The following is a 24,695-nucleotide window of genomic DNA, read 5'->3' as shown; positions in this document are numbered from 1 at the left end:
ATTTTCTAAACGAACTTTTCAAAGAATAATCCGAGAAAGAGAAGACAGGTTAATGACTCTGAGGGAGTTCTTCTTTCTGTCGTGAGAACTTTGTTTCTTACTGTTGGATAAGCAGAAGCTACTTCCTCAACAATTGACAATCATGGCAATGCTAGAACTTTTTTTAAGCAGGGCAGTACAAGTCAGACTCAGTTCATTGTTTTTCACTGATTCAGATATGTGTAATTTTCATGGCCTAACAGCTGAATTATTTGATGGTTATGTGTCTTCCAGGGCCCAATTGAGACCCATAGAATAGAACAGCAGAACTGTCATCCTAACACCAGTGCCACTACAGCAGGCATCCCCAAACATGCGGCCCTCCAGATGTTTTGGCCTACAACTCCCATGATCCCTAGCTAACAGGACCAGTGGGCTGGGAAGATGGGAATTGTAGTCCAAAACATCTGGAGGGCCAAAGTTTGGGGATGCCTGCACTACAGCTTACTTTGACAGGACTGGGTCAAGGCAGAGCTGTTCAGGCAATCCAGTGGGAGCACTGGATTTGTTCTGCCAGTGTGCCCAGGTCGCAGCAGCCTCACCCCTGCTTTGCCCCATCCCAGTAAGCTGTACCAGTGCCAGTATCGAGAGGGTGGTTTTACAGCTCACCACGTAGATCACTAGAACCCTTGGTTTATTCTGGTGGAAATGTTTTGCAAATTCTTTGTGCAGCTGAATGGGCAAGCTGGTTTTAAATCAATCCAGCTTGCCAGTTGATTGGCTGCAGTAAAAGCTTTCAGCATATTTCTGGCTGTGTATGCTTGTCCCTTGTGAATGCATGTTCCTGTCTAGAAACACTGCAAACAAATCTACAAAATTATTTATTAAAAATTTGTTTTAAAAATTACTGATCCACCTGCTCACATATGCAAGCGTGAGTCAACTGAGAGACACAAACCAACTTTTTCTGCATTTTACAAATCCTCATCACTTCAGAACATTAAAAGTATATTTGCTTGCCCCTGGTAAGTGGCAGTTTACAAACTCAGTGTGTAGGAATGTGAAACTGGCCATATTCCAAATTAGAAACACCTTCTCTTCCAATATAACATCAAGGATTGTCAGAAATCCCATTCCCGCTGTGGTGTAGGTCATGCTAACCTTACTATCCAAGATTACCTGTATGGAATTTAGGCTCTGACTTGATTTAGCTGACTCAAACTTTCTCAGGTGGTTGGTATTTTATTGCAGTTGTAATTTAAAGAAAGTACATTGTTGCACAGGTATTGCACATAAGTACAATGGGCTTAGCCCAACAGATATGAGCTAAGATTGCATAGTCATTCCTAGTCAAAGTCCTGTTTGGTTTCATATATGCCCTCTCCAAAATATTAGGCATAGTTGCATCTGTTCACTGCATACAGTGTGTGCTTTAATTAAGCAGGATATATCAATGGATATATCGATGGTTTTTGTGTTTGAGCTTTGCCAAAGTGTTACTGCCTTTTCACTGGCATAACCTGGCACCTACACAATAGCAAGCTATAGAGTAACTGGAGTGAACTCTACTACGACTTATGGGATGCGGGTCGGTCCCTGCTCCTGCCAACCTAGCAGTTTGAAAGCACATCAAAAGTGCAAGTAGATAAATAGGTACCGCTCTGGCGGTAAGGTAAACAGTAGTCATGCTGGCCACATGACATGGAAGCTGTCTGCGGACAAACGCCGGCTCCTCAGCCTATAGAGTGAGATGAGCGCCACAATCCCAGAGTCATCTGCAACTGGACCTTACGGTCAGGGGTCCCTTTACTACTACGACTTACTACAGATTTTTGCTCTTATTTCCTGGGGATGGCTCTAGCTTCCAGTAGCTGCTCAGTGTTGTCACCTTTCCTAACCAACCCTTTTGATTGTGACAATAGCAGAGAACCCATTCACTATATTTTTGATACCTTGCATTTCTTGTGTCCTCCTGTCCCAGACCTTCTGCTCCCTAAGATACAGTATATTTGAAATGATTTCCTATATGTCCCATCAATGGCTGAAGCATGAGCGGTCAGGATAAGAGAGAGAGGGCCTTCTCTGTTGTTGCACCCTGATTGTGGAATATCTCACCCTATGTAACCTGTCACTTTTTTACTTTTTTTTGCCAACTGGTTAAAATTTCCCAGTTCTGGCAATCATTTGTCTCACTTAGCTGATGATGGTGGTGATTGGTGGGAGACCCTCACATTAGAAATGTTTTTAAATGCTTCCATTTTTATGTTATTGCTTTTGTTTCTTTTATGGACTTGGTTTTAAATTGTCGCAAGGGATGCAAATGTATTGGAAGGGCAATTTCAAAACACACACACACACACACACACACACACACACACACACACACAATTGGATTCTGTTAGCTGAAAAGATTCTTCAGGAAACTATGGATAGAAGACTATATAAAACTGTCCGAACTGCAGTGTATCTAGATTGCGAGCTCTTTAAAATGGGGAGGTAAGCTGTATTTTGGTTTCTCTACCCCTGGCACACTGAAATCCTGATTTAAATTGTGGCCTCTCAGTGGTGAAGGAATAAATAATTGAATACTGTGAGGTGAAGCAGTACATGAAAATTATAAGTGGATAAGTTGTCAAATTGAACACACAATTAGAAATGCAGTTGATGTCAGTACTTTTTTTAAAAAAAGAAAACCTTCTGTTCTGTGTGGATTTTTTAAAAAATAAATAGGAGCTTTATTCTGTCTAATCCTCACATTGGTGCCCTGCTTGGACACTTTTCCTTTGCTGGTTTTTCTTTCTTTCCTTCCCCCCACCTCTCTTCCCCCTCCCTTGTGCTCGCTAGCTCTTTTTTGGCCAGGATTTTAACATATATCACAGGCTGGTAGGCTAAGAGCCTGGGACTTCCCCTCACCACACTTGGAGCCTTTGATCTTTTGCTTTGGAGGTAACATCAAAAGGATGGCTGAGAAAGACAGCCAGGCTGTGAAGTTCAACATTCAAGTTAATAGCTTGACTGAAGGTTGTGCTGCATTGCTGGAGCTGGAGTAAACATGGGCAATTCAGCAACATTTCCCTGGAAACTGACCCAAATGTTGTGTATTAAAAAAAAAGGAGAGAGCTTAATTTGCATTAGGATGAATGACAGCTCCCCCCCCCCTTTTAAAAATGAGAATTCTACAGTCATGAGCACTATGCAATAAAGAACTCGAATGATTCATGTGGTATTGCAGCCATGGTATTTAGTGATCATAGCAACCTGCCTTGTCTAGATACTACGCTTCACAACCAGGCCCTCCTATTTACATGGATTGGTTGTCAGTTTTGATATTTTCCCTGCCTCATCAATATGATCACAGTAGTGGAAAGTAGTCAGATGACGAATGCACAAGCCAAAAGACTTTCTGCATGAATCCAGGCTGCATCTTGACCAAACACTATAAAAAAATATGCACAGGATCTAGCCTCCTTTTCAGAATTCTAAAAATTCCATTCATTTTTTTATTTTACTTTTAAAAAAGTGTGTTTCTGGACCTCATGGATATGAACAAGGGGGAGAAAGAAGGAAAAATATTGGAGGACGTGACTAAAGACTGAGAAGCCAATAGGAGAATATCAAGGGGATTTCAATGTTAGGGTTACAGCCTTCTGCTTTTATACTGCTGCCAAGTATCTCATTGTACTCCCTCTTTAAGTGACACAATGCCATTGGGATAGACAATGGGTGGTGTTTTTTGGTAGACCAAATACAGAAACATGGAAGCATTGGTAGCTCAGTGGTAAAGCACATACTTTGTATGTAGAAGGTCCCAGAAAAAATGGATCAGGCAGCAGGTGATGTGAAAGGCCTCTTCCAATCCAAGTAGACCACAGTGAACTAGAAGCACAAATCTAACCTGCAATGAAGTCACCTTTTATGCATCTTTATAGAATGCACAATTTTAATCATCTGTTTCAATAAAGAATCAGTGGGAAGCTATGGTTAGCAGCTGAATCCTGGATTGTTCAGCCACTCGCTTACTGGGTAGAGGAAGGTAGAGAACCAGAGTGGGAAGGGAACATTTTCACCATTGTGCACGACAAATCCCCTTGCGTTGCCTTGAGCTACCTTGCATCTTTCAGACTTCTGTTTTAAATCAGGGAGGCTGTGATGTGCCCTTGGAGGCTTCCTGTCCAGCCTCAAGGGTCTTTGCTTGCTGGCCCTGAACCCTTTCCCTCAACTTCCCTATTAGCTGTGGCAAAAAGGGAAAGCAACAGATTGTAGGGACCGGGTGGGGAGGAGCTGATTTGGATTGACACCATGATGTAGAGGGTAAATGGCCGTTGACACTACCTCCTTTACCCCGCCGCGGTTCCAGCCTGAATCAGGCCCTGCTCTGCCCTGCCCATGCCTGCAATTTGCATTGTCAAAGAAGATTATATATAAACCACTGGATCCATTTTTGGCAATACAAACTGCAGGCTCAGGGAGCTCAATCCAGTGTAAGGACCTCAGGTAAAGCCTATTCCTCCCTTTAAGGATCTCAGCCTGGATTGGAACCTCATGGCCTTCTATTTGTAATGGGGAAAAGCTCCCATTTGAGCCAATAGTGTGTGTGTGTGTGTGTGTGTGTGTGTGTGTGTGTGAGAGAGAGAGAGAGAGAGAGAGAGAGAGAGAGAGAGAGAGAGAGAGAGAGAGAGAGAGAATGGATAGGCTATGCAGTGAGAATGGCCTAATAGCAGGAATAGGGCATTGCCCCACTAACCTCAACCTGCCCTTAGCCATCTGCCAAACAGATTCTGACCTAAACACCAGGAAGAACTTTCTGATACCAGTAGCAAGAGCTTTTTGACAGCGGAACAGACTCCCTCAGGAGGTTGTGGACTCTCCTTCCTTGGAGGTTTTAAAGCAGAGGTTGAATGGCTATCCGTCATGGATGCTCTAGCTGAGATTCCTGCATTGCAGGGGGTTGGACTAGATGACCTCCGGGATCCCTTCCAACTCTACAATTCCATGATTCTGTAATTCTACCTGACTGTCTTCTTACTTATAACCAGTCTAGGGGATGGCACTGGCTGTCACCTGCCTCCTCATCTGTCTCCCTGTTGCCTTGTGAGGAGAATGGGACAAAACAAGAGTTGGAAATAGAATTGGCTCTAGCTGTACCTACTGTTGCCCTTCCTGCTGCCCTTCCTACCTTCTGCCCTGGGGTGGGGTGGGGGCTGCTCCTGAGTATGAAACGGGGTTCTCTCTGTGTATGTGCACGAATGGATGGATGGGGTGTGTTTATGAAAGAACTAATGAGGTGTGTTTCTGAGCATGAATGAGTGTGTGTGTGTGTGTGTGTGTGTATCACACACATGGTGTAATGTTCCCCACCCCTGTTTAAAATTAAGACAAGTGGAGTCGAACTCCTAATCACCTCTGTCTCTTTGTATTTATTTATGTGAACATCTAGAGGAAACCAAATATCTGCAGAATAAATCCCTGTACTTGCCACAGACAACAGCAACTTCTCTTTGTGATGCTGTTTGGGGAAGCAGGGTAGACAGGGTTCATTTCCCCCCTACAGGTAATGTTCTGTAAACTTTGCTGTATGCTGCGAATTCCTATGGTACCTAACAGAAGGAAGATGGTTCAGTAGATTAGCTGCCATTGGGATCATTGCATATTCTTTAGTAAAGCCTGACACAACATTTGTGTGAGTTGTAAGCTTCTTACGTGCAGGACAGCGGATTACATTGCCAGGATCTTGCATTCAAAGGTCTTTTAAGTCGAAAGGTCCCTAAGGTGACTGCCTTTGCCACACATGCAAATGTTTGAGTGAGGTATCCTTATTCAAATAGCGTGTGATGCAGTAATATTTGTGTGTGTGTGTGTGTGTGTGTGTGTGTGTGTGTGTGTGTGTGTGTGATGTTGTTCATAGACACAAACAGTGCGAACTAGAGGCTGTTACCTCTTGCACAGCTAGAGACTAGAATAGAGTTTTCTATTTGAGGACTTAGTATCTATTATGAAATGAGGCAGAGTAATTAAATTATCTTAGTTTGCAGCTACACATATGCACATATGCTACACATTCTATCTTCTAAAGGATAGGTGGATAATAAGTCCGCTCTGTACTTCTCCTAACCAATTGTACCCCCTGCTTGAACCTTGAAAACTTACTGTGGACTCTCATAAAATATAAGATTATAACATGTTATAAGATTGGAGCCTTTGCTTTACTGGCAGTTCAGTAAATACATTGGTGTCTCTTGGATATGCCCTGAGGCGCTGAAACCTGAGGCCTGCCCACATCTTGAGTTCTACTTTCCCGCTTGCAAAGTGCCTCTGGCTAGTGGAGCTGTCGATTTCTCCCACCCCCTTCCCTTTCCTCCTAATAAAAAGATTTTTTTGTTGCTTAAATAAATAAAAAAAGGTTGAACAGCTGTAATGAAATTCAACAGTTTCTCCAGTTTCAAATCGTGTTAAAGCTTGACATTTTTCATGGACGAAAGGTTTTAAACCTTGGATATTTGATTGAATGTGTGTGTCTATTTTAAGTGTGTCACACACACACACACACACACCTCATGCACAAAGTATCCAAATTCAAGAGGCACAAATACGGATGCAGAGAGCAGGAGCTTCCAGATGTGCATATCTCCTGCTGTTAGAAGTTTGCTATGAGATACAAATTGACAGAGGATGAGATGGTTGGACAATGTTCTCGAAACCAACCTGAATTTGACGAAACTGCGGGAGGCAGTGGAAGACAGGAGTGCCTGGTGTGCTCTGGTCCATGGGGTCATGAAGAGTCGGACACCACTAAATGACTAAACAACAACAACAAATTGATTGGCCAACAAATATATCCCCTTTGCTTTGTGATCCAGGAAGATTTCTACTGTTGCTACCAAGTAAGCCCAGAAGAGTAAAGTCATGAAACGCAGATTTTAACAGGTCACCTCTTTTCTCCTTTGTACACAGAGTTAAAGGAAAAGATAGTCAGATGCCCACAGGTATAGGAGAGTAGGTAGATGTATAGGTGAGTGATGAAGCAGGTGAATAAATTTACTTCTAGCATTTACTGCAGTAGATTTACCTAGTGGCAAGAGGAAGAACACCCAGGGATTGTTGCTAATTTATATGCATTGAAATAGTATGTGATGAGGAGTGAAGAAGAAACAGTAAAGAAGTGAGGAGGAGTCTATCAAATGGCAATTGCGGATTTTTTTAAAGGCAAGCGTAGCTTAGAGAAGACTGTTGGCTGGGGGACTTTGTTATTATACTTCTGCATATAGGAAGTAGAATGATGGAAAGCACAAAGAGTGGAAAGGGCAACAAAAATATAAGAGGCTTGTAGTAGGTGAATCTCTGAGAGTTTTAGAAGGTGTCATAAGGTGATAAGAAGGAGGTTGTGAAACTGAAGGATGTAGGACTTTTAAAATAAAGACTAGTGCTCTGAAAGTGTAGCAGGAAGCCAGTGCAGGGATTTCAAAAGATGGCCACCATAAGCCTGACTCAGGTGTTACTTGTATATATGGTGTTATCATGATTATTTTTGAACACATGAAGAGTTCTTGGATCAGACCAGTGGTCCATCTAGTCCAGCATCCTGTGGCCAACCTCTGCATGGTTACAGCCTCTGCTACCCTTTCTCTTCAGACAGCTGCAGGCCATGGTTGTTTGAGGGAAAAGACAAAATGTTGCTAAAAGTTCAGTCCCCACAGTCATGCCCTACAAGTGAGGGATATGCCTCAGTAGGCCTGCAGTTATCAATGGAGGAGAGAGGTTTTGTGGATTTTCTAAAGAGAAGCCACAGATGCAGGAATGGTTAGTGAAGATAATGGTTCAGTATCACAAGAAAGAACAAGGCATACCCTAGGGATTTAACACGCAGAGATGAAATACCAAATCTTGGAGTTGTTGGAAGGAAAGAAACTGGTATGGCTTGGGTGGGAGGGAAAAGGAAGGAGAAAAGTTGTCATAGATGGGTGGCTCAGATATGTAGGGAGATGGTAGAAGCCCAACCATAGCAGAGAAATGTGGGCTGTAGATACCTGAGGATTATAGTTTTGTATGGTTTTGCTGAAGCGTAGCTACTTAGATTGCTGTTATACAATGCTGGCTAAAGAATGACCTACGTATCAAAGGCACCTCACTTTGAATCACTGCCATGCTACCAAATCACTAGCTTGACTTAGGCACCCTTCTGTTTTCGTTTGCCATTGTAACATGGAGGTGGTAATCCTGATTCTCTGCAAGAATTATGAGTTAATGTATGAGAAATAGAGAACCAAGGGGTGACTGTACTATCTGTCATCATGGGTTCCTCCTATGGCCCTATGTTTTGATATAAGCGACATGATGATTGAGACTGGCTCTAGATGTGCTGTGGCACTCTGCTTGTGTTGATGAGATGAGGCGTCTATTTGGGATATGAGCAGCCTTTGAACAGTAATGCATTTATTGACATTGTGCATTCTTTTTAGCGGTTCTGCTGAGAAGTATTTTGGCCACTGTTAATGCTCTTTATCTAAATGATTGACAATGTGCAAGTCTCTACAAAATTTATTATCTCACTTTGGAGTGCTGTTTATTTTGTTTCACATGTATGCTCTCTACTGGTTTGCTGCTGCCGACTGCATAGCTGACTGTACTGCAAATATAGCTGAATCCTTCTTGTTTTAACCTTTATGTGGTGGAGTTATTTTAAGTAAAGCTGCTTTAAAAATAAACAGGTATATTACTATTTTATTGCTGTGTGCCCGTGCCTGTTTGCACTCGTGCACTTGCATAACGACAAAATGTGAACAGTGGCCTGTCATATTTCCTACTCCTGAAAACCACAATCCTTTAAATAAAAATCAATATCAAAAGTAACCTTGTGGGTGATGCCTGTTATTTGCAGCTGATCTATGCTTAGGAACAAGTATATCCTTTTAGGTTATTTAAAGGTTTTAAAAGTCCACTGGCCCCTTATATTCCCTCTTTGCTGTAGCCTAAGGGCTGAGAGTGTTTGGCCCATAGTTGAATATTGTGGGTTAGTGGAGTGGGTGGGGAGTGGCTTAGTGGTTGAGATGCCTGTGGTGCTGTTTTGTCTACTGGGGGGAAATGTGGTCAGAGGTTCTCAGTCAGTGCGCTGGGCATTCTTCAGCCTGGAAATGAGAGAGGAGGCATTCACATTGCTTCCTACCTCTCCTTGTCCCCCCCCCCCTGCAAGAATCCCTCTCATCCACTACCACAAATACTTGGCACAGGGAACAAATGTCAGCAGGAAGTGAATCACGAAGGAGGCCAAATTATGTCCTTTAACCCTCCACCTTCTGTGTTTTGCTTATTACATCTTCTTGGGAGGAGGCTTCTGTGCATTTTAAACCTGGAAAGCACCGCTCATTAGTATTAAAATGTTCGTGTTTACTGCTTATTTACTGGCCTCTTGTCTTGTGTGATATTTTGATTTCGATAAAATGAAAACAAATCAATACAAGCCTCATTAATCATTAATGTTTTACACGGTGAAGCTGCTTTGCTGGTTTAGATCACTGTATGCATTAAACTCATTCCTGCATGTTCCTTTCCCGGAAGTCAAAAAGACTTTTATTGCTGGTGTGATTTATTTATTTTTTTGCACCAAACTCCAGTTACTGTTTCCACTAATCTTTTTTTTACATTTAAAAAAAATGTTCTTAAAAGTGGTCTAAAGTGCACTACTGTTTTCGAAATCTCACCTTTCCAACAAAACAATAGTTCTATCGGCTCAACTGGCGTTAGGGATTTAAACCAAAGTTTAGCATTTAACCCAATGCTGGCCACATGACCTGGAAGCTGTACGCCGGCTCCCTCGGCCAATAACATGAGATGAGCACCGCAACCCCAGAGTCGGTCACGACTGGACCTCATGGTCAGGGGTCCCTTTACCTTTACCTCAGAGCCTAGGACTTGCCGATCAGAAGGTCAGCAGTTCGAATCCCTGTGACGGGGTGAGTTGCATGTTCAGACCTTTAAACCTACCCCTTAAATAAATTCACACAGACTCAAATTTTGGTTTGGTTTTTGGCAGAATTTAGGCCATAACTTTATTGATTGCAGCAAGTGAGTGGTTGCATAGGCTCTGGTTTGACTAGCTCCCTGCACTGTTGCATGTAGCGCTGACTTAGGGTACCAGCATAGGTCAGCCTAGGGTGAATATCTGGAATGGCAGAAAGCTGAGGACATGCTGTGTCCACCACCCAGATGTCCCCCTGGACTCAGGCATGGGCACAACCCCCTCACAGGGTGGACCAAACCATTGAGTCCCTGGATTCGTTTAATGGAATACCCTTCACATAGAGATGGCAAGAGCTTTCCCCCATCCCTATCACCTGAACCAGAGCCTATCCGCAACCTTACAAGTTGTGACGATTTGCTATTCAGCAGGCGAAACCCAAATGGCACCAGCCAATCAGCCAAGCGGGGAAAATTCCTGCCGTGCCCCTGCCCCAACGACAGACGACACACAACGGCATAGCAAGGTCAAGCGCACAAGCCCTAAAAGTAGGGAGAGGTGGGCGGGTGTTCCGATGCACAGACCAAAGAGGAAGCTCTGGGTCATGTGCATGGGTGTATATAGGTCCCTCGATCCATTTAGACAGTGTCCCATTGGCCTGATTGAACCCTGCCTCAAGGGACCTACCAATTGCGTGTTATGGCTATCCAATCATACCCACCCACAACACAGGGTTTGCTTGCCAAGTCTCACCGCAACACGTGCCCTCTTTAAGGGAGGACACGATCTCCTGTTGCTCGGTGCCTGCTCCTGCCAACCTAGCAGTTAGAAAGCACGGCAAAGTGCAAGTAGATCAATAGGTACTGCTCTGGCGGGAAGGTAAATGGTGTTTCCGTGCACTGCTCTGGTTCGCCAGAAGCAGCTTAGTCATGCTGGCCACATGACCCGGAAGCTGTCTGCGGACAAATGCCGGCTCCCTCGGCTTATAGAGCGAGATGAACGCCGCAACCCCAGAGTCGTCCGCGACTGGACCTAATGGTCAGGGGTACCTTTATCTCAGCCAAACCAAGCCCAAGATCTGCTACATACTACATCACTCAGCCTGGAAGATGTGGTCTCAGGTTTGCACTCTTAACTTACATCCAATAATTTCATTGGGTTTGCTCTAACTTAGTTGGAGTCAACCCTCTGTCAAGAACAAGCAGTGTGCCAATACAAAAATTCTTTCTGATTTTTAGAATTTCGGAAGAAATTCACTTCGGCAGAGGAAGGAAAGCAACCACTTTAGCCGTTTCCTATACAAAAAGATGCTCCTCCTTTCCTGCCTGTTGCTCAAACTATATTAAAAACTGTGTTGATTGAAATGCTGCACTTTTGAGGGGATAGCCCAAGGAATGGGTCTATATTTCTCCAGCAAACCCAAAGGGTTTGTTTTCCCAAACATTGTTTCCACAGTTCTTTTAATTCCCCCCCTCCCCCTGTGGTTCACTTTGAGTACTTTGTTCCTTCACATCTGAACATTTTGTGAAACAATTTGGGCTGGTGTTGGCTGGTAGGGAGGCTGTGGGCCTGCGCTGAGTGACTTGGATTAGACATTTGTAGTGTCCTATCAAATCACAAGTGTGTGGAGATAGTTAACCATTGTGCGAGGATTTCGGGCTTGCATCTTTTACTTTTCTAATGGACAATTGAGACATTCAAGCTTATGGGTTGAAAGGAAAATGGGTGCAAGTGGTTTTGCTGGCCTCCCAGGCTAATGCTGTAGAAGAAGCAAATAGAGAAAAGGATTATTGATAGGGGAAACAACTGGTCTTGAATCCTGGGAGGGAATGTTTATTTCTCTGCTCTCTAGGAGGGATTTGGAAAGAGCTGTAATCCTGGGTTAGGAGTAATTTGTTACAGCAAGATGATACTTGAGTGGCAGGAGGTTTCTGGCTGAGGCAGCAAGATTTTTTTATTGTTCAGGGGAGTAGCTGGTCTCTTCCGAAGGTCAGCCTGACATAAATCCCCCACCCTGAAAATTTTGTTTCACAACTGACAAAATTAACCAAGAGGACAGTTGACCTTTTTGCATCATCCTAGGGCATCTGTGCACACACTTCCTCCCTCTCCCCCCCCCCAACAAAAAAAAGGTTTCAACAAAAAGAATGTGCAGAAGAATGAGAGCACAGTGAAAAGTTTAAGTTTTCTGCTGGGACTTTAAAAGCATTCCCACCTTCTCCTGTGAGACCAGAATGTTTCTGTTTTTAATATTAGCTCAGCAACTTCCAATCTCTCTCTCCCCCCCCCCCGTTTTACTGAGATGACATTTTCTATATTAAAGCATCCTGCTTGTTTTTCTATTTCCCCACTGACCCTAGGGAAGAGAGAATTTTGCAAGTCTCTGAGTTGTTGGTTTGGGGTTTTTTGTTTTGTTTTTTTGGAGAGAGAGAGAGAGAGAGAGAGAGAGAGAGAGAGAGAGAGAGGCAGTAATCTTTGGAGCCAAATGTTTTGAAGTAACCCCTTGTTACAGTGAAGGCCCATTCACAGGAAAAGCCACAAAGGACGTGACAGAAAATTCAGTTTGAAATTTTATGGGTTTACTTAAGAGCATATTTAGCAATTCATTCCTTTATTTTGTTATGTTCAACATTAGGAGAAAACTGGATTACTCATGTTTAAAATGATCCCGATAGTCATCATAGTAGTATGCTAGAGAGTAGTAGTACTTGGAAGTTAAGAAAAGAAAATGAATTAAGCATAAAAGTACATCTGTATCATTAAGTAGACTTGTGTTAGTGATAGCAAAATTGATATGGGGAAAATCATAGTCCAAGGAATTGTAATTAAGAACATTGAGGCTGATGCTGGAGTGCACATTTTCAAGGGAGACTTAAGTGGATGAGAGGAGTTGCTTTAAGTCAGGGGTCCTCAAACTTACACGGCTTTGGGCCGGTTCTTCCAGTGCCGATCGCGCGGAGGGCGGGGGAACGTGCTCCCATACGCGCACGCACTCACTTTTTCTGGTGTGGTGAGGCGCCAGAAATGGCTTCTGCGCACGCGCAGACGTCATTTCTGGTGCACTTCCGGGTCGGTGTAGCACCAGAAATAGCTTGTTCGCATACGTATGGGAGCGCGTTCCCCCGCCCTCCGGCCCGCGCATGCGCACAAGCTATTTCTAGCACCGCACCGACCCGAAGACGGGTAACTGCACCGCGGCGCGCCAATAAGAGCAGGCGATGGGGGGTGTCGGCCGCGCAATTGGCTCACGTGGGCCGCATCCGGCCACCGGGCCTTAGTTTGGAGTGCCTGATTTAAGTCTTTTAAAGCACCTGAAGATGTTTCCCAGACCACTTTTACTCCAGCTGGGCTCCAAAACTGTCATTAAGCATAGCTACAGGAAAAAAATATGTATATGAGGAATCAAAGGCAAATCTGGGGCAGTGCACCTGGTGAGCTTGCACCCGGTGCAGAGCTTCTGGGGTGCTGCAGGGGGCGCCACAACTATGACACCCAGTGGAAGGCAAGAGGCAGGGCACACGTGCCACATTTTAGCACTGCGCAGGATGCCACTGAAATTTGAGATGCCCAGGTCCACCAGTAAACCATCTTTCTGTCCACCAATTGTCCACCACAATCACTACTCCACCACCATCATATTCATGTTATCTTCATAAAAGTGAGTTGGAACATGAGTATGTCAAGTTAACCACATTATTAACTTCCATATTTGTGGTTTACCCAGGGAGGGAGGAGCAGAACGGCACCCCCCCCCCCAGCCCCTTCCTGGCATTTTAATGGGCGCTGCAGACCATCACTCGGGGATTGTGAGATCAGTAGACATGCTGATATATGGAGAAAATGTGCACCCAGTGATGAATACTACATGCATGCAGAGATGCCAATGAATAATCCTAATGTGTAGCTCTTCCTTGAGAGTGGCACCACATAGTCATTTCATATTTAAAAGTGGCTTGGAGAATATGGCTTCGTTGGGACCACTCTCCTAATCGCTTACATATTGGGTTATATGCTGACTGTGAAATCTGAGTGTTGAGCTCTCTCAGAAATTGTTATTATTATTATTGTCATTGTCAGACAGGCTACCTTGAATAAAATATTGGGGGCGCAGGTAAGCCCCGCCTTGCATAATCAATCACAAAACATGGTGCGTGAACACCATTTGAATGACAATGCCTGTCTACTGGTGGGGGGGCACCCTCAATTATTTTATTGGGGGCGGGGGCGAAGGGACCTCGGTCGCAAGGAGTTTTAGTGTTACAGGCACATCCCTATTTGAAGCTGGCTCTCATTTGGTTGGAGCCAAAGCTGTTTTCTTGGCCTTTCCCTCCTGATAATAGTTCCCTGAACTCCTGGAAAAGGTGTTCTGGAAGGCCAGGAAGCCTTTGGAGCGAAGTAGGAGGCTACTATTGAAATGGGAAGTCAATTTTTCAAATTGCTTTTGAAATGGGAAGTAGCAGAAATAGGTCAGGGGCAGATGAAGTAGGCTGTGAAGCTGGAAAAGTCAGGATACAATGGCCTGGTGCCCTTTCCCACACAGCAGAGCCCAACCTACTGCTTTGTTTTCTGGAGAACTAGGTTCAATGAAGTAGACTTTGAGATAACGATAATACAAGTAAGCAGAAGTCTTAAGGTTGCTCTGATTGACTCTTCCTCCATGGCAGTGAAGACACTATACTACATTACACCAGCAGAGTTTTTTCCCCGACTGGTACTGGACTTCCACTCTCAGAGGGCTGCTGTAGCATTTTTGCTAAGCCGTTTGGCGAGAAATTTTGATCCACCTTGACTTTAGCTGTGCTATTTCAGCATTTTAGTCTGTGGTTGTACCTAGAGCACTGTCTAATATTGGGGTTATGAAATGAATTTATGTTAATTCAGCCTGAAGACCTGGACCTGATTGTGGTTATTCAACCCTCGCCATTATTTGCTTAATGCATCTAGCAGAAGTGATTAATCTTACAAGAGGGGTGGGCCCATCTGTCTTGAAAGAAGTTGTGAGGCTACTATTAAATAAGCCCTCTTTGGTCCAAGGACTGCAGTACTATAGAGTTGGAATGGATCAAAAAGGTAATCTACTCCAACCCCCTGCAATGCAGGACATTTTTTTGCCCAGTGTGGGTCTCAAAGTCATAACTCTGTGATTCTACTGGATGATTGCAAGTAATACTTCTTTAGGTAAGTTGCTTATTGATGTGAACAGTTGTTGTGTGACTCCTAGTGCTCTTGAATGAAACTGATTGCCTGGATCTGTTTCAGTCTAGTTTGGGCATAGTTTGGCACGCAAATTGCCTTGGCTGTCCTAATGGATGACTTGGTCTGGAAAATGTGCCAGGGGATTCTCAGCCTGCTATTTCTTCTGCATCTTTCAGCAGCTTTTGATAAATACCATTGACAGTAATATCCTTGTGGATGGGTTATTGGGAATTGGGGGTGTTCCCTTTCTGACTGAATGATTGATTCTGAAAGATGTTCTTCACGAAAGCTGTCTCTTAGCCGATGATCAGCTGCTTGCTTTGTCAGCTGTAACTTCAAATCATTCTTCAAGGGCAGCACCATGCATAAAGAACTACAGTAGCTGATCCATGAGTTTACCAGAAGTGTTAATGATGGTTGATAGAGTGACATAGTCCAGAAAAAGTCACAGCAAGTGAACCTGCCAAACACAATAAAAGGAACTCTTCGTAGAATATTTATATTATTAGAGTAGGAACAAGTGGGCTGTTCAATCTGGCGTCTAAATTGTTGCTTCAGAATGCACTATCTGCTATGGTATGATATTTTTTGGTTCTTCTTCCAGTTATGAACCTTTCTGTTGACCACATTTTTGTGAATGAAGCTGACATTCTAAACTTTTTTAAAAAATAAATGCATTGCATTCACTTGGAAAATGTTGGTTGTATTTAAGGATTATGACAGAAAAACATGTCTAGATCTGTTGGTAATCTACCAGTGGGTTGCAGTAGCTTTCCAAGTGGATTATTTAGCTGTACATTCAGTACACATTGTGGAGAATGTAGTACAAATCATTGAAAGACGATTGATTTCTGGATTAGGTGGTGAGATAGATTAGTGGCAATGAACAAATTCTGTGTTGGTGTATCTCAATTATATAGTGTTGGGAGCCTCCGAATAAGCTTAGCAACTGCTCTATATGTCCATTGTCATCTCTGTTCCATAGGATTAATATGGTGATGACTGCAGATTATTGGGTGGAATAGACATTTCATTAATCTGTGTTCAGTGAGTTTGTGTTTTTCGTTGGTAATGTCTTGTTCCCCCAAGACTGGGCCTAGCTGTTGGAAACCTTTCCAATGGCAGATATTATATTCTAGAACTAGATTCTTCCACCTATTGAACTAAGTGAGTTCTTAGTATATTATGTCAAGAAAATACCTCTTAACATCAAAAACAAAAGGAGTAAAGACGTAAGGAAAGTGGTGCTATAAATATCTTAGGTCTTAGTTTTACTGATAGTGTATTATAATTTTCCTGACAGTCATGAGGTAGAGAATATTGGCGGGATTTTGAGTTTGCAACTTCGGGTTTTTTTGGTAAATATTTTATTTTATTTTATTTATTTTCTTCTTTCCACAATAAGTAATAATTCCACAATTAACATAAAAAACTAGTCCCCCCCTTCCCCCATATATACACTTATCCTTTCAACATTATCTGTTGTGAGATTCTTAAAATTTTGCAACTTCCCTCCATTCCCACTTCTGGTTCCTTATATATACCAAATTCTTCTGCATTTCCATATCTAAGCTTAACCCATTATTATATCCTTAATTATCCAAATTTCCTGGTAATTGCAGAGTAAAACGCTTGAGTTTGCAACTTTGAACAGGTCTTTGTGTTTCCCCCCTCCCCCCCCCAAGTCTGCTGTTCCTAGTCTCCCTGAACAGGATTTTGCTCCACTTAGCCGTATTGCCATTACCAGATATTTTCTCTAGAAGTGCTTTAGCTTTCTGCCTTGGGCTGTGCCTCATTTCAAATGTCAGTTTAGCAATAAGATGGTTGATAACATCTGCTTTCTTGCAGGACCCAAGATACATTTCCTCCTCCCTCTTCACTTTTTAAAAAGCCCTATCCTTTGCCATTGGAGGTGTTTGCTTTCCCCCTTGTGATGACAATTTAACAACCTTTCAAGAGTGTGTGTTGTGTTTCTCCTCACCCACCCCCTGTGCACGGATTCTAGCCAGCCACACATTATAATATTTTGCACAGACGGTAGGAGCTTTAAAAGATTTGGAGTTCTCTCTTCCCCTCTCTCTCAAAAACAGAAGAAGCCATAATGATCTATTACTAGATTGTCCTTTTAAATCAATATTGAACTTTGGCCAGTATAGCTATATTAATATTTCAGCTTTAAAATGGGACATCCGAACCTATATAACACACACCCCCCTGTTTTTTAATATTAAACCAGTTTGTTGGAACATAATATTTCCTGTCAAATAGAATTAAGGCTGGAAAAGACAACAAATTACAGAATTTTTATAGAACAGAGTATTTGGATTCTCTCTTTACTGTATGATACAGACACAAAGTTGGGGTCGGTCCTGTGAAGGAAATATCTCTCCCCCTCCTCCCTTCACCTTCCCCTTTTGCAGACACTTGCAAGTTGGAGGGACTCGCGGCTCACATTTGTATTTCAGTCTGAAAGAATAGCATTTCCTGCTGTTTCATGTAGGAGGAAGGAAAGGATTTACCACTCTCCAGTAATGGGACAAAAAAAAAATCTTTAAAAAACAAACAAAACGCTATCAAAGAGAGAGAGAGAGACCCTTCTGATTAGTTGCATAATTCTGCAATAGTAAACCCGAGAAGGCAATTACGCATTCTCCTAATATATGCTGTGTAAGTGCTGTGATGTAACCCTTCCTCTGCCAAAAGAACCATCCCTTCTTTAGTTTCCAAACTAATACCTTAAAGCATTGTGTGTGGATGGTGGGGCAATTACTTGGCAGTTCATTCCATTGTGCAAGAGTTGCTGTGGGCTGGATCGCTGCTGCATAATTCCATGGCAGTGCTTTCTCTTTCTCACTCTCTCACCATCTGGATTGAGTTAGCTCACTCGGCAGTAGGACTGAGTCTCATTTCCTCCAACCAGTAATGTTATATAGGCAGTGATCCTGCCCTGCCCTAACATAATTGAAAATTATGTGCATTGTAGACTCGCAGCGCTGAAATGTAGACTCGTAAAAATCTGGGGCTCAGGTAGCCTGTGGAGATTGGATTTGGCACACAATGAAGCTTTTATGTAAAATAAGAATTATAAGCCACCACATTAATATTGTATTATGGCCATGACAATTCCTGGGCTGAGAGACTTTGAGGCAAGCTTGAAGCTGTTGAACGAAACAAACCTTTTATTCTTTTATCAATAGAGCTGGATCTTTTTATTAGGGATGGGCTAAAACCAGGGGGTAGGGATTGAGGGATTCTCAAATTTATTCGCTCATAAAATGCACCCTCTTTCACCAAGCTTTTGGGTCTCTCTCTCTCCCCCTTTGCAGGTGGTACACTGCAAAGAAAATGTGGTCCTTCACACACATCCAGGTCATTCAGGCAGTGGTGGTGATAAAATTTCATTGACAGTGTGTTTGAAGTCCCTGTTGGCTGCAGCTTTGACACCATTTTTGTGTGTGTTCAGTATAGCCCCTTCTTACAAACAGTGGATATTTTCACATAGCCAATCAGATTTAGCTGTGTGATTACTCCACTGAGGGCAGAGCTACTGTGTTTCTCCAAAAATAAGACACCGTCTTATATTTATTTTTCCTCAAAAAACACAAAAAAACCATGGTGGCTTATTTTCAGGGGATGTCTTTTTTATTATTAAGTATGGTACAGTTTAACCTACACTATCACTATGGCTTATTTTCGGGGTATGGCTTATTTTCTGAGAGTGAGAGCAGAGCCTTTCCTCTGAACTGGGTTTTGTTGTTAGCTGAAACCCATTGTCTATACAGTGTCGGTGTTATTTGGAAGAGAGGTACAACAGTTTCTGATGATGAGAATACAAGCAACAGTGAAGTGGTAAGCTTCAGTGGATCTTTTGGGCCTGTGAAAGTGTCTTTACAAAAAAAGGCTTTCTGGAGAAGATTGCTGGAGAATCATTTTAGCAAGCCACATAGTTTTTAAAATTTTGATGAAGACAGCTTTTTCAGGTCTTCCTTTTGTTTGTGTTCCATAGTAACCTTCACTTGGAGGTTACTTCATTGATTGCTGTACAGTACTCCAATCTTTGATTAGGTTCGTTTACCCCATGGTTTATGTATCAGCATAATATCTGTTGCAAGTAATACCACCCTTATTGCTAATAACATGCATTGATTTTTTAAAGGCATAGTTCTACATATTTTGAGATCACACCTTTTAATGTCAGAATAGTATTGGTAGAGATTTTCACACTTTGAGACTTTCAGGTTTTCCTCTTAAACAGAAATGTTCTTCAGGTCCTTAAGCTTTTAAATTTGGAAGTTTGGAAGTGTGTAATCAATGCTTGGTGAAATCTCAAGTAGCAAGTTTCCCAGTGATTTGAGATGTGGGCTTCAGTTCACTACATAGATAATCCCTCCAATGAGCAAACTCAGAATAAATTTAGCAGAATAAGCTATAATCTTTTCCAAATTTGATAAAAAGTTTAAATATTTGATCTGGTTTTAGTCTTGTAGCAGAATCTGAATTATCGTTTGGTACAGTGATTTGATTCCCCCCCCCCCCGGGCACAAACCCCTACTGACTTCTCTCTACCAGCACATTCTCTCTACTTATTTCCAAAGACTGACTACAAAAGAAGAAAAATGGCACCTTCTAGAAAGGTTTTTAAAATTGGTATTTAATATTTGAGAGGGAGCGGCGGAGTCCTAGCAAAAGAAAAAGAAAGAAAAAAGACTGCAGTTAACCAGTTAAAATGTATAAGGAAGAGTGTGAGATCCCTTTTGGTTGCTGCAATTATGTTTAGAATCTGCTATGACTAGATAGTCTCCAAACTGCAAGTGAGAGAACTGGGCCTCTATTTTTGCTAATACAGTGGTACCTCTACTTACGAATAACTCTACTTACAAATTTTTCTACTTACGAATGGAGCTCCGTCCTCCATCTTGGATGCGGTTTAGAAAGGATTTTTTCTACTTACGAATTTTTACATAGGGTTGCTTCGACTTACGATTTTTTTCTCCCAATGCATTCCTATAGGATTCGACTTACAAATTTTTTCGACTTACAAATGTGTGTTCGGAACACATTAAATTCGTAAGTAGAGGTACCACTGTAGTTTTGGGCCACGACTCCCAATAAATATATACTGCATTGAACAGCACTGTTCAATTACTTGTTTTTAAACTCTAGTGAGTGGCACAAAAGGTTAGACTCTGTGTAGCAACAAAATGTTTTGCACTCCTTAAATCAACATTAAACCTGATGCTTGTGGTAACCTAAGCAAGACTTTTAACAGCCATTCTCGTCAGAGCTCAAACACATGATCGACAGTTATTCATTATGTATTAGCTGCTGGGCTGTACCACTTCGCTATGCAGTGTCTGCTGCCAATAGGAAGGAAGGCCTACATATGAAAATCTTGCAATTGGAGAACAGAGTCCAGCCTATCATTATCCTGCTAGTATTAAGTATTTGTGTGTGAGTTCTCTCTCTCCTCCCCCACCCCCGTTCTCCCAGTAAAGGTCAGTTGTAAAACTTCACTGGAGCTTGTGCTGAAAAGTGACTAGGTAAATTCAGCACATTCTTTCTTAGCAGGACCTGCTTCCTGTGTATCCCAAATCCTGTCTAGTGACCTCAGTAACAAGAATAAGCTTTGGCTGCTATTGTTGGAGTGAGTGAGCTGTACCCTATTCCTGCTTGTGCATCGTGAAGAGGATTGTTTACGGAGTCTCGGTTTCACGGGCAATCTAGTGACTTATGCAAAGAGGTTGCTTGTACGTCATGGGGACACATGTTCTCCAACCGACTATCATTTATAACTCGTGCTGATGGACAAGGAGGAAATTGCTCTGTTAGGCTAACAGAACTCAAGTCATGGCTGTCCTTTGAAGAGAGCAGCACACAGATACAACACTGCAGGTGTGATCATTGTTATAAGTGATGCTGACCTATGGACAATACAAATACTCGGAGAATCCGCTTGTCTCTTTTCTCTGTTCTAATCTGTTTTCATTTTATTTTGCCACATTGCCATGCTTACCCACCCCTTCTTTCGTGGGCAGTTTTTTTTAGCCTAACACCAACACAGGGGTGTTGGTTGGGGTTGGGGGCTTATTCAAGAATATTTGTTGTGCTTTGTCACCTATTACAATTTTAGGGATACAGTGGGACCTCGACTTACGAGCTCATCGAATTCTGACGTTATGGTCCAGAGCAGGGATTTTAAAGTGGGTTTGGAAAAGTGAAACATACACTTTGATAATAGCAATATACTGCCTATCATAGATGTCGTCTTGCATGAGGGAGTGGAGAAGCACACACACTTTACCAGGGCCTGGGTTCCTGGCCCAGGTTGCAATTTTGTTACCATGACAGGGCAATCGGAGGGAATGAGTCAAAATTGCAGATCGTGCTTGAGGATGTTTATGGGAACCTGTTTCCTGTATTTGGTTACATTGGGCAGGATTCTCCTAACATAACCCCATCAGCAGAAGACCTGCTTGCTCAAGAACTTCTGCTTGCCCAATGGGGCTTTCTTCCCTGTATATGCTCCCTGAAGCTGGCTCCTGGAGGGAGAGCCCCACCTAAATGACAGGGGGATAATTTTTCCTGGCTAGCTGAGATGCTTGCACAGATGCAATGACTGGAAGAGCACAATGTTGAATTTAATATTATTTACTAAATTTATTTACTGCCCTTCATCCAAAGATCCCCAGGCATATACAACATAGAAACATATTATGTATAAAACAACAACAACAACAACAACAACAACAACAACAACAACAACAAGCAATACTCCCACATATAAAAGGACAAAGAATGTTTAATAACCAAAGGTCTGGTTGAAGAGGAATGTTTTTGCCTGGCACCTAAAGATACGTAATGAGGGCACCAGGAGAGCCCCCTTATTGTCCGGATCTTGTGAGATTTGCTGGTCCCAGTCAGAAACAGGATCAGATAAAGCAATGTTCTGAACAGTGTTACTGGTCTGTGCCCTTCTTTGGAACAGAAGAAGTGTGCTTAGAAAGTTAAACCATGACTTGTAGTTTGAGAAATAGTTGTACTTGCTTGTGTGGCATGCTCAAGGAAGTACCAGCCCCGAGTTTCTTCTGCATGGACAGGTAGGAGGGAAAGCTGGTTGTAAGGAACATAAAACCACAAATAATTGATACCAGAAAGAGTGGGAAGCCAAAATTTATGTAAGGAAATATCTAGTACACCCACCTGGCTGTAAGAAAATAATAACAATTCATTACTTTGATATGAAAAGGCTATATAAATATAGAGGTTTAAAGTGAATTAGTCTATTTATAAAATGTTTGTAGCTATGGTAGTCCATTAGGCAAAAGCAACTTGTTGGGTTGGGCAGAACCCACTATGCTAGGTCCCTGGCGGGTGGGTGGCTTACTGTGAGGGAGGGGGGAAAGGCAGTGGGGCGGGCAGACACACTGGTGGAGCCAATCTGGTGCTGCTCTTGGTTTGTTTGCAACCTGCCTCCTTCTGCACCCCCCTCTCAGTGGTGTCATTTCAGAAATGTAGAAAATGTAATTTCAGAAGTAACATAAAAGGCTTTGTTTCATAACTCATGAGATTGTATGTCTGGAATGGGATTGTAATATGTGTATGGGAGGGAACCTATGTGGTGTATTTGCCCCCTCCCCTCAAAATTATATATTTTTTAACTTTTAGAAGGCATATTTTCCGGCAGTAGCTTTTCAGCCATTCCCTACTTGGTTTATCAGCTTTAATACCAGAATTTTCAACGTTAATGTGCAGTTTTAAAGTTACTTTTTTCTGTTCCGGGATTCACAGATATTTCTATTCCTGCAATTGTGGTAACGACGAGTTTCCCTGTTTATTCCTTCCATCCTCTGCATAATTTTCCTTTCCAGATTTACCATAGTGGTCGATATATGAAATAGAACAATGTGTTTGCCCTTTTATTCCCCTTTTGAAAATGTCTGCACACTCCACTTTTGTTCAACAGAACCCCAATAAAATATTTCTGTGGGGCTTTTACTTTTACTTTATTTTTGTTGCATGCATTTTAGTTTCACTTACTTCCCCACGTTGCCTAATATGTGTTTGTTTTTATTTTATTTTTTAAAGTTGCCTTTCTTTTCTGAACTCATTTTTCTTTCCCCCCATTTTTGTTTCCTCCATCCAGTACCTGCAGATGAAATGGCCACTGCTTGATGTTCAGGCAGGGAGCCTACAGAGTAGGCAAGCCCTCAAGGATGCTAGGTCTCCATCTCCAGCACACATTGTTGTAAGTAAACGAAGATGCACTACTTTTGTTTCTGTGTCTCTGTTTCTTTGGTGGAGGGGGGGAGAGAGAGGAACGGGTTTAATGAGTATTGCTTGTCACTTTTTGCCTTCTCCAGTTAAACACATTATGAAATAGTGGGAATAAATTCTCAGTGGTTGCTCTTTGAAATATCCATCAAGTTAAATATACTTTTTTTTTCTTTGTACCACTTATAAAAGTGTATTTTTTAAGGAACCAGTGCTTTTTTTGGTATAAAATGAGAGGGGCCAGTACTATCTTGATAAAAGGTGGCACAAAATGGCCACCATGGGCAGCAAAAAGAGAGAGATGATGACACTGTACTGGTGAGTGCTGTCACACACACAAAAAAACCACTGGTTATAACTGTTGACCTTCAAACTGGGCTTATGATGATTGTTTGAAACACAGTTTTACTGGGAAAAAGGACATTTCATAAGCAAGCTTCTTTGTGTGATTCTTTTTTATTAATTCAGATTCAGAACACAAGGAATTTGCAAAGAATGTTTTTTTTAATGAGCTCCGCTTTTCCTAGCATGAGAAATTGACATGCAGCCACACTGTATTTGAATGGAAAATTAATTTCAGGCTGAAAATCATTAAGGCTGGTTTCTATTTTTGTAGGCAGAGGTGTGTGTATGTGTGTGTGCGCGCGCATGGAGGCGACAGAATGACATTTTAAAAATTCTGGATCAGTTTTATATAAACCTATTGTGGTAGTATTTAAGGAAAGTTCTTCCTTGACCAAAGTGTGCTTAAGATAGCTACCAAAGTTACAACATGAAGCCTACCTGTAGGAATAGTTTCTTAAATACTTCAAAAAGCTTCATGAAACCGCTTGTTCACACTGCAACTCCCACATTCTTACCGCACTATTCATAAAATAAAAATGGAAGAGAAACCCGCTTCAAGGAAACAAAGGTGTAGGTGAATCAAAGTAGACAATAAATTTATATATACCGTAATATATTGAACACCTGTTAACCTTTTAAAGCAGCTTGTCCATTTACAAAGTCCTTACTTTCACCTCACACATCTAACTTCCCACCCTTTAATTACAATACATTAGTACATTTATAATGATTCCCATGAACTCCCATGGGAGTTAAACACTTACAGCTAAATTATGATTTATTATAACATCTATAATGGTATATAATAGTGTGTGTGTGTGTTGTGGGGGGTTTGTGGGTTTTTTTGTACCAGCAGTTGTTGCTTGTTGATAATATTGGGTGCCATCAGGAATACTTGCTATTTTACCTTCTGTTCAGTGAAAATGTCATTAGCATTTTTGTTCCCTATTGA

At 42.1% G+C, this 24,695-nt stretch overlaps 1 protein-coding gene across 25 annotated transcripts in view; it reads left to right on the top strand.

Moving 5' to 3' along the window:
• Positions 1 to 24,695, top strand: part of TCF7L2 (transcription factor 7 like 2) — a 204,539-nt gene that overhangs the window by 57,576 nt on the left and 122,268 nt on the right. For all 25 annotated transcript variants that reach the window (XM_088670583.1, XM_060274743.2, XM_060274744.2 and 22 more), the window contains exon 4: positions 23,271 to 23,372. In XM_088670583.1, coding sequence (XP_088526709.1) covers positions 23,271 to 23,372 — 102 coding nt within the window. The remainder of the gene's footprint in view (positions 1 to 23,270; positions 23,373 to 24,695) is intronic.

This window comes from Zootoca vivipara, chromosome 5 (assembly GCF_965207765.1).
Source record: "Zootoca vivipara chromosome 5, rZooViv2.hap1.1, whole genome shotgun sequence".
Lineage (NCBI taxonomy): Eukaryota > Metazoa > Chordata > Lepidosauria > Squamata > Lacertidae > Zootoca > Zootoca vivipara.
This window is presented reverse-complemented; position numbering and strand designations above follow the sequence as displayed.